Source organism: Loxodonta africana, chromosome 11, assembly GCF_030014295.1.
Source record: "Loxodonta africana isolate mLoxAfr1 chromosome 11, mLoxAfr1.hap2, whole genome shotgun sequence".
Lineage (NCBI taxonomy): Eukaryota > Metazoa > Chordata > Mammalia > Proboscidea > Elephantidae > Loxodonta > Loxodonta africana.
In genome coordinates this window covers 1,948,578-1,961,160 of record NC_087352.1, presented here as the reverse complement: position 1 = coordinate 1,961,160, position 12,583 = coordinate 1,948,578, and the positions used below count along the sequence as shown (strand labels likewise).

General features: G+C 55.5%; 1 protein-coding gene across 6 annotated transcripts; it reads left to right on the top strand.

Annotated features, from left to right (window-relative positions):
- Positions 1–640: 640 nt before the first annotated feature.
- On the top strand, positions 641–12,151 carry HAUS5 (HAUS augmin like complex subunit 5). 6 transcript variants are annotated; one of them, XM_064293536.1, is made up of 19 exons: positions 641–772; positions 1,511–1,573; positions 1,666–1,698; positions 1,839–1,863; positions 2,430–2,535; positions 2,826–2,985; positions 4,855–4,924; positions 5,015–5,097; positions 5,600–5,657; positions 5,819–5,943; positions 6,148–6,211; positions 6,327–6,457; positions 6,672–6,834; positions 7,057–7,137; positions 7,285–7,430; positions 7,689–7,800; positions 7,890–8,022; positions 10,093–10,225; positions 10,366–11,900. In XM_064293536.1, the coding sequence occupies exons 1-19, from the start codon at positions 675–677 to the stop codon at positions 10,481–10,483; spliced, it is 1,902 nt and encodes a 633-aa protein (XP_064149606.1). In that variant the 5' UTR covers positions 641–674; the 3' UTR covers positions 10,484–11,900. The 6 variants fall into 6 exon arrangements, with proteins under 6 accessions (XP_064149606.1, XP_064149607.1, XP_064149609.1 ...); XM_064293537.1 differs by lacking the exon at positions 10,366–11,900 and adding an exon at positions 8,132–8,187 and having other exon boundaries at positions 10,093–10,202; XM_064293539.1 differs by lacking the exons at positions 641–772; positions 2,430–2,535 and adding exons at positions 779–950; positions 3,733–3,766 and having other exon boundaries at positions 10,366–12,151.
- The last annotated feature ends 432 nt before the right edge of the window (positions 12,152–12,583 follow it).

The window sequence follows — 12,583 nt, the reverse complement described above, 5'->3', positions numbered from 1 at the left end:
AGGACCGGGGCTTTCTCGGTTACCGCTGTGTCGCTGGCAGCACCCAGCAGAGGGCAGCTCCATGGACGTTTATGGAATGGTTTGCGAGAATGAATTCCTGGAAGAACGCATGCCAGAGGGGTATTAGGGCCATACTATGAGCCCTCTGGCCCCCACCCAGACATGAGACACCTCGTCTCTGAAATCAAGGACCAGTATGACCAGCATCCCCTCGCCTGGTTCTCGTTCTCCAAAATGCTTCAAAACGGCCCCTGAAAATGGTTCATGTCCCATTTTGTCAGGAAAATCAAGGAAGGAGCGCGATTCCCTTCGTGTTCTCCGCAAAGCTAAGGCACTGAAGACCGCAGGGGCAGCTGGAAGTCGGCAGGAGTACGGTGGAAGGCGAGCAGCCCCCCAGTTCCTCCACGTCCCTTTTCACCCTCTCTCTTTGGGGCCCATGCTGGAGCAGGGAGGGCCGAAAGGCCCAGCAGGACCGGCCGAGACCCTGCAGCACCCAGCTCGGGCAGTCGGCGCGCAGCCCAGGACCTCGCTGCCGGCGCGCGAGTGACGTCAGAGGTGGGCGCCGCGCGGGAAGACGCGACGGAGGCGGCGGCCGCTGCCGGCGCGCGAGTGACGTCAGAGGTGGGCGCTGCGCGGGAAGACGCGACGGAGGCGGCGGCCGCCGCGGGGCCGAAATGGACCAGGTGCTGGAGGCGCGGGAACTGGGTTCCTGGGCCGCCGAGGAGATGGGAGTGCCCACTGCGGCCCGGGCCCCGGAGGCGACGCTGCGCAGGTGAGATCCGGCCCGGGAATGAGGACTCTCTACCCTGGAGACAGGGACTCGGGAGTAGAGACCCCACCGCTCCTTGAGGACGCGCCTGCCTTCCCCCGCCCGAGTGAGAGTGACCCTGAGTTACTGCGGGTGCCTCACCCCGGAAGTAGTATGCCCGGGAAGAAGATTGCGGATTTGAGTGAGAATGCTTTGGTGGTGACCCTGACACTCTTATCCCCACCCTGTAAGGCCCGCCCTAGTGAGATCCCTGGCACCCGTGAAGATCCTCCCGGTGTGGAAATAGGATCTCCAGAGTACGGCTGTCACTGCAACAGTTCATTTCTCCCACCACCCCCACCCCACCCACGCCAGTAAGGACATTCGGGAGTTAGCAAAGGCCGCCCCCTTGGGATTGTATCTATTGGAGTGATGACCCCTGCTTGGCAATGCGAGGGGACGTCCTAGCAGTACATCTTCCCACCCCCAGCTCTGAAAGTAGCTGGAGATAACCGTCTTCCAGGAGAGAGGGAGGACCCTGCCAGAGAATAAGAATACCCCGCACACACACCCAGTGAGAAGCCCACTCTCTCAGTGATTGAAAACTCCCCAGAAGAGAGGATCTTACCCAGAAAAGTACAGACACACCCCCAGGAGTAAGAACTCCATAGTAAAGACCTTCCCCACCATCACCACCCCGGGAGGGAGGGTTTTCCACCTTGTGCCATGGCCCAGGCGTACCCTCACACGCTGTCCCCACAGGCTGTGTCTGGGCCAGGGGGCTGACATCTGGGCCTACATCTTGCGGCATGTGCACAGCCAGAGGTGAGCCCAGCTGGATGAGGTGGGTTGTGGGGGGCGAGAGGAGGACAGGTGAGTCCCCCATAACTCCTCTTCCTCCTATCTGTCCCGTGCAGGAGTGTCAAGAAGGTCCGGGGAAACCTGCTCTGGTAACTGGTCCTCCGAACTGTCCCTTCCTATTCTCCCCAGTCCCGTCTAGCTCCACCCCCACCCACAGCCTCACACCTCCTGTCCCCCCACCCCCCGCCCAAGCTCCTGTCGTCCCCTGACTCTGGCCTCATTTCCTCAGGTATGGCCACCAGGACAGTCCAGAGGTGAGAGTCACATGCCACAAAGTTCTCTTTCATCTCAGAAGGGCTTGTAGATAATCCACTCTAAGCCCGGCCCTGTGCTGGGTGATGCTGGGGACACTGAGTTACAATACAACCCTGATTCATGCATTCCCCGCACAGTCCAGGGAGAGGCAAATATGAGCGGGGGCTGGAGAGGGGAGGTGGGGAATGGGTAACGGGGCATCCAGGCTGAAGAAGAGACAGGAAAAGGGCAGGTTAAGGCCCAATATGTGGCCCAGTGGGTGGGGACCTGGCAATATCCATGGGAAGACTCAAGGAGGCTTCAGGAATCCCAGATGTGGGGCTTAGGGGAGAGGTCAGAGGTGTGGGTGTCATCATTCAGAGACAGGAAACAGCCTGTGAGGGTAGGTGAGAGAGTCCCAAGAGGGAGGCGAGACCCAGGACAGGACCTTGGTGCTCTTCTGGGCGGGCCAAGTTCTGTGTCGGGGACAGAAATGCTTATGAAACGTTGTGCTGCCCAAGGGGCAGTCAGGCCAGACTGAGCCCAGGCCAGGCTGCACATCTGACCCTGTACCTGACCCCACCAGGCCCATCGGAAGTCGGAACTAGAAGCCACCGTGGCCCGCCTGCGGGCAGAGATCCTAGAGCTAGACCAGAGCCTGGAGCAGATGGAGCAAGACACTGAGGCTCAGGGTGACCCATGGGGCTGGGCAGATGGGTAGGGGAACGTGGAGTCGGGAGGTGTTTATGGCCACCCCTGTGCCTTCCCCGGAACCCTGGTGGCGTAGTGGTTAAGTACTCAGCTGATAGCTGAAAGGTCAGCAGCTTGAACCCACTAGCCGCTGTACAGGAGAAAGATGTAGTTGTCTGCTTCCCTAAAGATTATAGCCTTGGAAACCCTGCAGGCAGTTCTACTCTGCCCTGTGGGGTTGTTATGAGTGGGAATCGCCTCGAAGGTGTATGTTTTTGTGTTCCTCCCACAGATGTAGCCATGGAGCAGGCCCTGCAGAGCATGCAAGATGCCCAGCGCCGTGCTCTCCTCCTCCGGGCCCAAGCCAGGGCCATGCAGAGACAGCAGCGTGGGCTCCAGGGTTCCATGCGGCGGCTGCAGAATCAACTCCGACGCCTGCAGGATACAGAGAGGTGGGCCTCAGGCATCCAGTCACGGCCCTCACCGTATTGGGCAGCCATCCATTCTCCCTAGAGACACTAGTGCCCCACCCCAATCCCTGCTGAGGTCTCAGAACTCTATGCTCCCACCCCTTAAGGTTTACTCTCCGTGAAGCCAGGAATTGATCACTGCTGTATCCCCAGTGCCTAGAATGGCACTTACTGTACGTCAAACATACCAGCATTGGGGAAATGGCAGTGAATAGGCAAACAACCCAGCCCTTGTGGAGCTCACACTCTGATGGGGTCGCGGGGGAGATAGATGATAAACTAGGAGATAAACAAATCATGTAATTTCACATAGAGGTAAGTACTAGGAAGGAAAAGGGTGATATGATAGAAAGGAAGAGAGGAATGCCACCTTACCTAGGGTGCTCAGGGAAGGCCTCTCGAGGCAGGTGACGTTTTAGTTGGAGGAATTTCCATGGAGAGGGAACAGCGGGAGCAGAGGCCTTGAGCTGGGAGGGTGGGCAGAATGGCCAGAAGGCTTTGCAGCTAAGAGGGACAGCATGAAGCAGTGAGGTTGGAGAGGTGGGTAGAGCCCCTAGGAGGCACTGGAATTTTACTCCAAGACTCTGGGTTCATGCCCCGGCTAGGGCAAGGTATTTAACTTCTTTGTACCTCAGCTTCTAAGGTTTATTGTATTTGTTTCCCAGGACTTTGGTAACAAATTACCATAAACCAGGTGGCCTAAAACAACAGAAATTTATTCTCTTGCAGTTCTGGAAACTAGAAGTCTGAAATCAAGGTGTGGGTACGGCCATGCTCGCCCTCAGAAGGCTCTCGGGAAAAATCCTTCTGTGCCTCTTTCTAGCTTCTGGTGGTTGCCAGCAATCTTTGGTATTCCTTCATTTATAGCTGCACCACTCCAGTCTCTGCCTCCCTCTTCATATGGCCAGCTTCCCTCTGCATGTGTCTAGTTACTGGATTTAGGCCCTACTCTAATCCACGGCTTGTTCGGAAACCCTGGCGGCATAGTGGTTAGGTGCTACAGCTGCTAACCAAAGGGTCAGCAGTTCGAATCAGCCAGGCGCTCCTTGGAAGCTCTATGGGGCAGTTCTACTCTGTCCTATAGGGTCACTATGAGTCAGAATCAACTTGACGGCACTGGGTTTGGTTTTTTTTGGTTTCTGATCCACTCTGACCTATCTTAACCAATGCTTTTGCAAAGACCCTACCTCCAAACAAGGTTACGTTCTCAGGTTCCTGGTGGCTGGGAATTTTTGGGAGATGCTCTTCAGCCCAGTACATCTGTGGAACCGGGGTGATACTAATCCTGCCTCACGAGGTTGTTGTTAGCTGCCGTCAGGTCAGCCCTGGACTCGTGGCAACCCCGTGTGTTAGAGTAGAGCTGCTCTGTGGGGTCTTCATGGCCGTTATCAGAACCGACTCAGCAGCAGTGGGTACAACAGTATAATATTTACAGAAGCATATTGCCAGGCCTCTCTTCCGTGGAGCCTCTGAGTGGGTTTGAAACGCCAACCTTTAGGTTACCAGCCGATTACAAACCTCTTGTCCCACCAAGGGCTCCTTACCTCTTAGGGCAGATACAATAGTGAAGTGAGTTAAGTCTGGTAAAGTGTATAGAAGAGTCCCCATAGCTATTATTACCTTGAGAGTAACGGGAGGGCGTGATGTAGTTTCAGGGGTTGGAGCCTTAGGTTCTAACAGAACCACCGACTACTGTGTGGGGAGACTTGCCAGGGCAGCAGGGAGACCAGGGAAGAGGTTAATGCACTAGTGCATTGTGGATGGAGGCCCCCGGGATCCAGGCTTGGTGATCCTTGGTGGGAGAGGAAGAAACGGGACACAAACACTCATCCTCCCACCTCCCATCTCCAGGAAGGCCAAAGTAAATGTGACCTTTGGACCCCTGATGTCAGCAACCCTGGGCCTGGAACCTGTGGTCCTGGTAAGGATCCTGGGCCATGGGGAAGGAGTGGGGAGTCTGGGGCCAACAGGACCCCTGGGTCCTCCTCACACCCCATCACCACCTCCCTAGCGTGATGTGCGAACAGCCTGCACCCTCCGGACCCAGTTCTTACAGAACCTCCTGATTCCCCAGGCCAAGGGAGGCAGCGTCCTGTGAGTAACACCAGCCGATCCCTAGACACCCTGCAGAGAGCCTGGGCCTGGGGGGGTCACATGTTTGTTAATTCCTCAGACACAGAGCTTCTGGCCCGTGTCAGCCCTGGGCCGTGCCCTGACAGGGAGCTGGGAAGTAGGGGTAGCGGTGAGGAAGACCTGTCACAAACAGTGACAACCCCGATGAATAGGGTTGTTGAGGGGGTACCTGGGAGGCTCTGGGCACCCAAAAGAGGCACCTGATCCAGCGTGGGGGGCAGAGGGGAGGGATTCTTTGATAAGGAAGCTTAACTAGTGTAAGGGGTCAACAAGGTGTTTCAGGAAGACCACACATGCCGAGGCCCAAGGCAGGCACCCCAAGTCTAGCAGGCGTAGATGGACTTGGTTTCCTCGTCTGTAAAATGGGGACAATGGCTGCCCCCACCTTTTGGGGTGATTATGATAATTATGGGGATAATTGGTGTGTCCTGTAATGTTCTCTGTTCCCCTGCCCACCTCATAGGGCCCCCCGTGATGACCACTTTGGAACTTCTTACCAGCAGTGGCTCAGCTCAGTGGAGGTGAGGGGGCAGTGGGGGGGCTCTCAGCAAAGAAGAGGCCACACCCTCCAGCCCCATGATCAGACCTCAGAGTTTGGATCTCTACCCGTATTCCAATGGGGCCCCAGCTCAGAGCCCTATCCCCAACCTGCCCCTGATTTCACCCCCACCTTCCCCACCAGGCACTGCTGACAAACCACCCCCCAGGCCATGTCCTGGCTGCTTTGGAGCACCTGGCTGCGGAGCGGGAGGCAGAGATCCGATCCCTGTGCTCTGGGGATGGGCTCCGAGATCTGGAGATACCCAGGTGTGGAGTGGGTGCTCCCACAGCTAGGGAAGGCAGGCGGGTGGCTGAGCTGGGAGAAGGTGTAGACCAGGCACAGGGACCTGCTGGTGGGGATGGAGCTGAAACCTGGCGCTCGCTCTGTGGGGGCTGGGATAAGACTGGCTCCTCCCAGCCGCTGAGGCAAGGGGACAGGGTTCCTCCCTCAGCAGCTTTGCCCCACCCCAGGCCCCAGGCACCGGACCAGCCAGACTCCAGCCAGGCCCTGCCGTCCATGGTGCATCTCATCCAGGTGACCCCAGGCGCTCTCTCTGGGACTTCACCCCTCCAACCCCCAGTCCCAAGACCCACCCCAGCCCCCACCCCCACAGACCATGCCCACTCTGACCCTGTGCCCACCTCCCCAGGAGGGCTGGCGGGCTGTGAGTGCGCTGGTCACCCAGAGGGGCCCCCTCCTGAAGGAGCATCAAGTCCTGACTCGGCGTCTCCAGGGCCTGAGGGAAGAGATGGAGAGAAGTACCCTAGGACCCAGGGAGAGGTGAGGGGAGGTGAGGGGTTCCCCCCGCCCCAACGCCCAGCAGGGGCCTCTAGCCCATCTCTCCCCCGAGTGTCTTGGGACGTTGGAGTCTTTCTGCCCCTTTGCTCCACATCTGCCTCTCTACCCTCTGATGGTCTCCCTGCAGACCTCTTCTCCGTTTCCCCGGGTGTGTTTCACTGGCCTGCCTTCCATCCAGTCTCTGCTGGTCCCCCAGGCAGGTGCTGGCGCTGGGACTTCGGGGCTGTGGGCTGTGGGCGGAGCTCAGAGCCCTGCACGTGCAGAGCCAGGAACTAGAGGAGGCTGTCGGGCAGCGGCAGCTTCTGCTGAGGGACCTACAAGCCAAGCAGCAGCGGATCCTGCACTGGCGCCAGCTCATGGTGAGGATGGGGCGGGACCTCCCTGATATGGGGCAGGGCTGGGTGGAGGACCAGAGTGAGACTTGGAGCCTTGAGAGCAAGGACCAGGCCTCCTGGAGCGGGGCAGGGCTAGGGTGGGGTACACCAGGTGAGACTTCCAGAGAAAGCAAAGGGGTGGGCAAGACCTGAGGCTGGGAGGTGGGAAGAAAAGCATCAGGTCTCAGAGGCCCCCTGGCTCCACAGGAGGAGACACAGGAACAGGTCCGCCTGCTCATCAAGGGAAACTCGGCCAGCAAGACCCGCCTGTGCCGGAGCCCCGGGGAGGTAAGGTGGGAGTTGGGGTGAGACCTGGGTCCCCAGGCTGTGTTGGAAGCCAAAGTGGGACTTGTCTGCATCCTCTGGGCAGAGGGCAGAGATGATGGGGCTGGGTGGGCTCAGACACCCTTTCTCATCCCTTTTTTTCCCCCACAGGTGCTGGCCCTTGTTCAGCGAAAAGTGATCCCCACATCTGAGGTGGTGGCACCGCAGAGCCAGAAGCTGCTTCACTGTTTGGAGGAGGAGGCCCAGTATCTGCCCTGCCTCGTGCTGGGCACCCTGCTGCGGCACAGTCCTGGAGAGTGAGACGGGGTTACCCCATATTCCCTTCCTGTAGATGACTCTCCTGCCCTGGGCTCCCCAAAAAGCTAACCCCAAATCTCTAGTGTCCGCAGACCTCACCCTTGAGTCATTGGTCTTGCTCTAGCATCCTAGTCTCCCGACCCGCCTCCAAGTTCCCAGGCCTCCAGACCCCAGCTCTGAGCCCCCAGGACCTCTAAACCCAAGCCCTCGGAACGGTCCCTCCTTTCTGTGCCCTACCCAACCCAGAGTTCCCCCAGGCTGAAGCCCCTGCCCACGGTCCTGCCGTCCATCCACCATCTGCACCCTGCCTACCCGAGGGGCTCCACCTTCATAGCACTGAGCCACACACTGGGTCTGCCCCCAGGGAAGGTGAGCACCTGTCCCCTATGGCCTGTTTTCCCCAACTCCCACCCTTGCCCACCCCACCCCACAGTGACTGCCCTTCCTCCTGTCTCCAGGCCCCTGAGCTGCTCCTCCCGAAGGCCGCCTCTCTGCGCCAAGACCTCCTGCTCCTCCAAGACCAGTGGAGTCTCCGGAGCTGGGATCTGCTCCATATGAAGACGGGCCTGCCACCGGGACCCTCCGCCCAGGGTAGGCCTGCCCCGCTGCCAGTATGCAGCAGCCCTGCCCATTTGCAGCAACCCCGGCCTCCGGAAGTCCTAACAAACATCACCTATCACTCACACAATTGCTCTCACAGTGTGCCGAGTGCTTTAAGCATATTCAGTTGTTCGATCTGCACAACAACCTCATGAAGTAAGTGTTACTGTTCGCCCTGTTTAACAGAGCAGCTACCTGAGACCCAAAGGCTTTACCCAGATGCCCAAATAGCAGAGCTGGGAATTGAATCCAGGCAGTCTGTGTGGGTCTGTGCTCTCAGACACTAAGCTACACAGCCCATCAAATTGCCAAGTGCTCATTCGTCACCATCAAACAGTATAAAAAACCCAGTGCCGTTGAGTCGATTCCGACTCATAGCGACCCTATGGGACAGAGTGGAACTTCTCCATGGAGTTTCCAAGGAGCGCCTGGCGGGTTTGAACTGCCGACCCTTTGGTTAGCAGCCGTAGCACTTAAACAGTATACTAGTGGTTAAAAGCTAGGCTGCAGAGTTAAACTACCTGGATTCCCTTCACAGCCCCGCCTCTTCCTAGCAGGGTAATCTCTGGGCCTCGGTGGAGTAGGGGTAATCGCAGTACCTTACGGAGCTCTGGGAAGATTTGGTCAGGTGACAGGGCGCTGAACAGTGCTTGGCTTGCAGTGAGCGCTTTCAGAGTGTCTCCTGTGTGATCATGATTATCGTGTCCACACACAGCCTCTTTGAGCCCTCGTCGTGGAAGGAAAGGATTATTGAGATCCCTGGTGTAACACACAAAGTGAAACTCAGAGAGGTTCATTCATTCCAGGATTCACTGGTCAAGTACCCGCTGAGTGTCTGCCGGGTACGAGGCCACCGAGAGCTCAATGAGGGGTCCGGCAAGGGCAAGAGGCAAAGAATCAAAGGGTAAACAGATGGAAGAGGTGACTTGATAAGGGACAAATTCAGGGTTCCGTCGACAAAGCAAGAAGGGAGACCACTTTCAGGTCTTGAGTTTGGGTCTCCCTGCCCCCTGCTCCATGTGGTGGCGGTACAGTGTGCAGCTACAGTGGAAACGGCCTCTTCCCACCTCGTGGACACCTTGAACTTTTAACACATTATAACGGAACTCACAATTCCCCTTCTCTGAAAGCTGTTCTGCTCCTCCTCCTCCTGGCTCCCCTCAGTTTGTGGCCCCACCCTCCCCATCTAATGCAGAAGTCAGAGACCCAGGAGTCATCCTGGACTTCTCCCACCCCCTCACCCTGCCTCCACGTAGGCACTTGCTGCCTGAGAGTTCCCCAGTCACCCACTGGCCCATCAGCCTGGGGCTCAGATAGCCCCACCTGACTGCTAATATCGCTGAGGCTCAGAAAGGGCAGCTGTGTGCCCAAAGTCACAGGACAAGGATGAGATGGAGGCAGGACTCAGGCCTAAGAGCTCTGACCGTGCTGATAATCTGTACTTGCTCTGAGCCAGGCCCTATCCTGGGAACGTGGAGAGGGACTGGACCCAGTCACAGTCCCTGGGAGGAAACACCAATAGAGTAAAGGGCTGGGGCAGTCTAAGGAGGAGCCTTTGGGTGAGGAATGCTGGGAAGGTGTTCAGGAGGAAAGGTGGGCCTTGTGGGGTAGGGAAGGTCTCTCCCAGGAGTGGTGAGCAGAGGCCACATGGCACAGACCCTCAAATACCAGGGTGAAAAGCTTGGGTTCTGTCCTGGGGACACAGGGAGTCATGGAGGGTTCTAAGCAGTAGAGGGAGAAGATCAGTTTAGGCTTCAGGAAGATCACTGTGGGCGCCATGTGGAGGATAGGCCAAAGTGGGAGGCTGAGGCCGGAAGCCTAGGAAGGCAACTGGGAGGAAAGGGGGATGAGGGAAGGAAGGCAGAAGAAATGGTCAGGAAGCCAAGTGGGTGGCCATGGAGATTGACAGGGGAGGATACCATGAGGCCTAGAGCTCTAGTCTGCTGGATGGTGGGACTGCCCCTCAGACAAGAACCTGGGAGAAGAGAGAGGTCAAGACTGGGTGACTAGAGACTTGGTGATGTCATGCTATGAGGCTGCTTCTGGGTTTCTAACCTCCAGAGCTACTGCAGATCCAGGCATCACAGGAAAAGGAGCAGAAGAAAAGCCTGGGGCAGGCTCTGAGTCAGTTGGAGAACCTCCTGAAACAGGCGCTGGAACGAATCCCCGAGCTTCAGGGAGCTGTGGGGGACTGGTGAGAGGGGCCACAATGGGGCTGGGACCAAGCTGGGTGCAAGAGGCAGGACTCAGACTGAGGGGCTGGTGAGGAGCATCCCATGTTGTTGCGGGGAGGCCAGCGAGGGTCTGACCTCCTGACATCATCCCCTCCCCCAGGTGGGAGCAGCCAGGCCAGACCGCCCTCTCTGAGGAGCAGCGCCAGGGCCTGTCCCTGCCCCAGTGGCGGCTGCGCTGGGTCCAAGCCCAGGATGCCCTGCAGCAGCTGCGCAGGTGAAAAGGGGGTGCAAACAGGAGTCCAGTGCATCACATTTGTTCACCCAACAGCCACCTCCCTCAATAAAACATTTGGAAGACAGCATTGTCTGTGTTTGTTGGCCCATTGTCTACGTACACCTCTAGTCCCTCCGACAGGCTAGTGTGCCGCTCTTGTCAGTCCCCTTGCCTCCTGTCCTTTAATCCCACCAAAACCACCCCCTGAAACTCCCGTCATCACTTTCACTCTCAGCAAAAAGTAACTGAGTGTCTCCTCTAAGCACTGAGGTCACAGCACTGAACAGAACTGACTAAAGTCCCTGTATTCAAGGAGCGGATGTTCCAGGGCAGGGGGACACAGCTGACAAGATAAACAAGCAAAATATGTAGTATGTTAGAAGATAAGAACCGCTGTGTAGAAAAATAAAGCCAGATGTTGGAGGTGCAGATGTAAACAGGGTGTGTCTACACAAAGCACAGACTCATCTACCCCGAGACCAGAAAAACTAGATGGTGCCCAGCTGTCACTACCAACCATTGTAATCAGGGCCACAATAGGTGGACCCTGATAGAATGGGAGAAAAATGTGGAACAGGACCTCAAATTCCTTGAAAAAGAGAAAGACCTACTGGACTGGTTGAGGCCAGGGGACTCGCTGATACTATTCCCCTGAGATACTCTTCAAACCTTTGAACCGAGACTAATTCCTGAGATCACCTTGTAGCTAAATAACAAATTGGCTCAAAGAATAATGGCTATCACCTGTAAGTAATGTGCTGCTTTAAAAAAATCACCTATATGAACCATGGTCTTGGGGGACCTCTAGCTCAATTGGCATAATATAGTTTGTAAGGAAAACGTTCTACATCCTACTGGGATCTTAAAAGCGTTTGAGTGGCCATCTAAGATACTCCACTGGTCCCACTCCATCTGGAGCAAGAGAGATAAGGGAAAGATTATTCCAAAGGACTAACGGACCACAACTACCACAGCCTCCACCGGACTGAGTCCAGCACAACTAGGTGGTGCCCGGCCACCACCACTGACTGCTGACAGGGACCACAATACAGAGTCTGGGACAGAGCTGGAGAAAAATGTAGAACAAAATTCTAACTCACACACACACAGAAAAAGACCAAACTGACTGGCCTGACCGAAAAAAACCAAACCCACTGCCACCGAGTCAATTCCCGCTCATAGTGAATCTGTAGGACAGAGTAGAACTGCTGCACAGGGTTTCCAAGGCTGACATCTTCATGGAGGCAGACTGCCACATCTTTCTGCCATGGAGCAGGTGGTGGGTTCAAGCCACTGACCTTTCGTTTAGCATCCAAGTGCTTTAACCACTGCACCACCAGGGCTGGAGAAAACCCAAGACTATGGCCCTGGACACCATTTTAACTCAGTACTCAAGTCACTCCTGAGGTCAGCCAAAGATCAGACAGGCCTATAAAACAAAATGAGACTAAATGGGCACAGCAGCCAAGGGCAAAGATGAGAAAGCAGGAAGGGACAGGAAAGCTGGCAATGGGAAACCCAAGATCAAGGAGGGAAGAGTGTTGACATGCCATGGTGTTGGCAACTAATGTCACAAAACAATGTGTATTAATTGTTTAATGAGAAGCTAATTTGTTCTGTAAACTTTAAAGTAAAATAAAGAAAAGAAAATCATGTATATAAGACCAAACAGTCAACAATTACTTTAAAACAAAGATGAGACTGTAAGGGGTCAGAGGAACTAAATTAACGGAAACTGAACAACCAGAATGGAAGTAATGAGGATGTCCACTCATTGTGAAGAATGTAATGTCACTGAATAACTTGTGTACAAATTGTTGAATGGGAACCTGAACAGCTGTGTAAACCTTCACCAACTACTATTAATATTATTAACAAAAAAAACAAAAAAGATCAAAGGGTCAACAGCTATTTTAAAGCATAGATGAGAAGGTTGAGGGGCCGGGAGACTAAGTACATGGAATTGGAACAACTAGAACAGAAATAACAAGAAATGTTGACACAGTGTAGAGGCTGTAACCAGTGTCACTGATCATTATGTCTAGAAACTGGAACGGGAGGTTTTACTGTGTATATTTTCACCAAAAATAAAATTCAAAAAGGG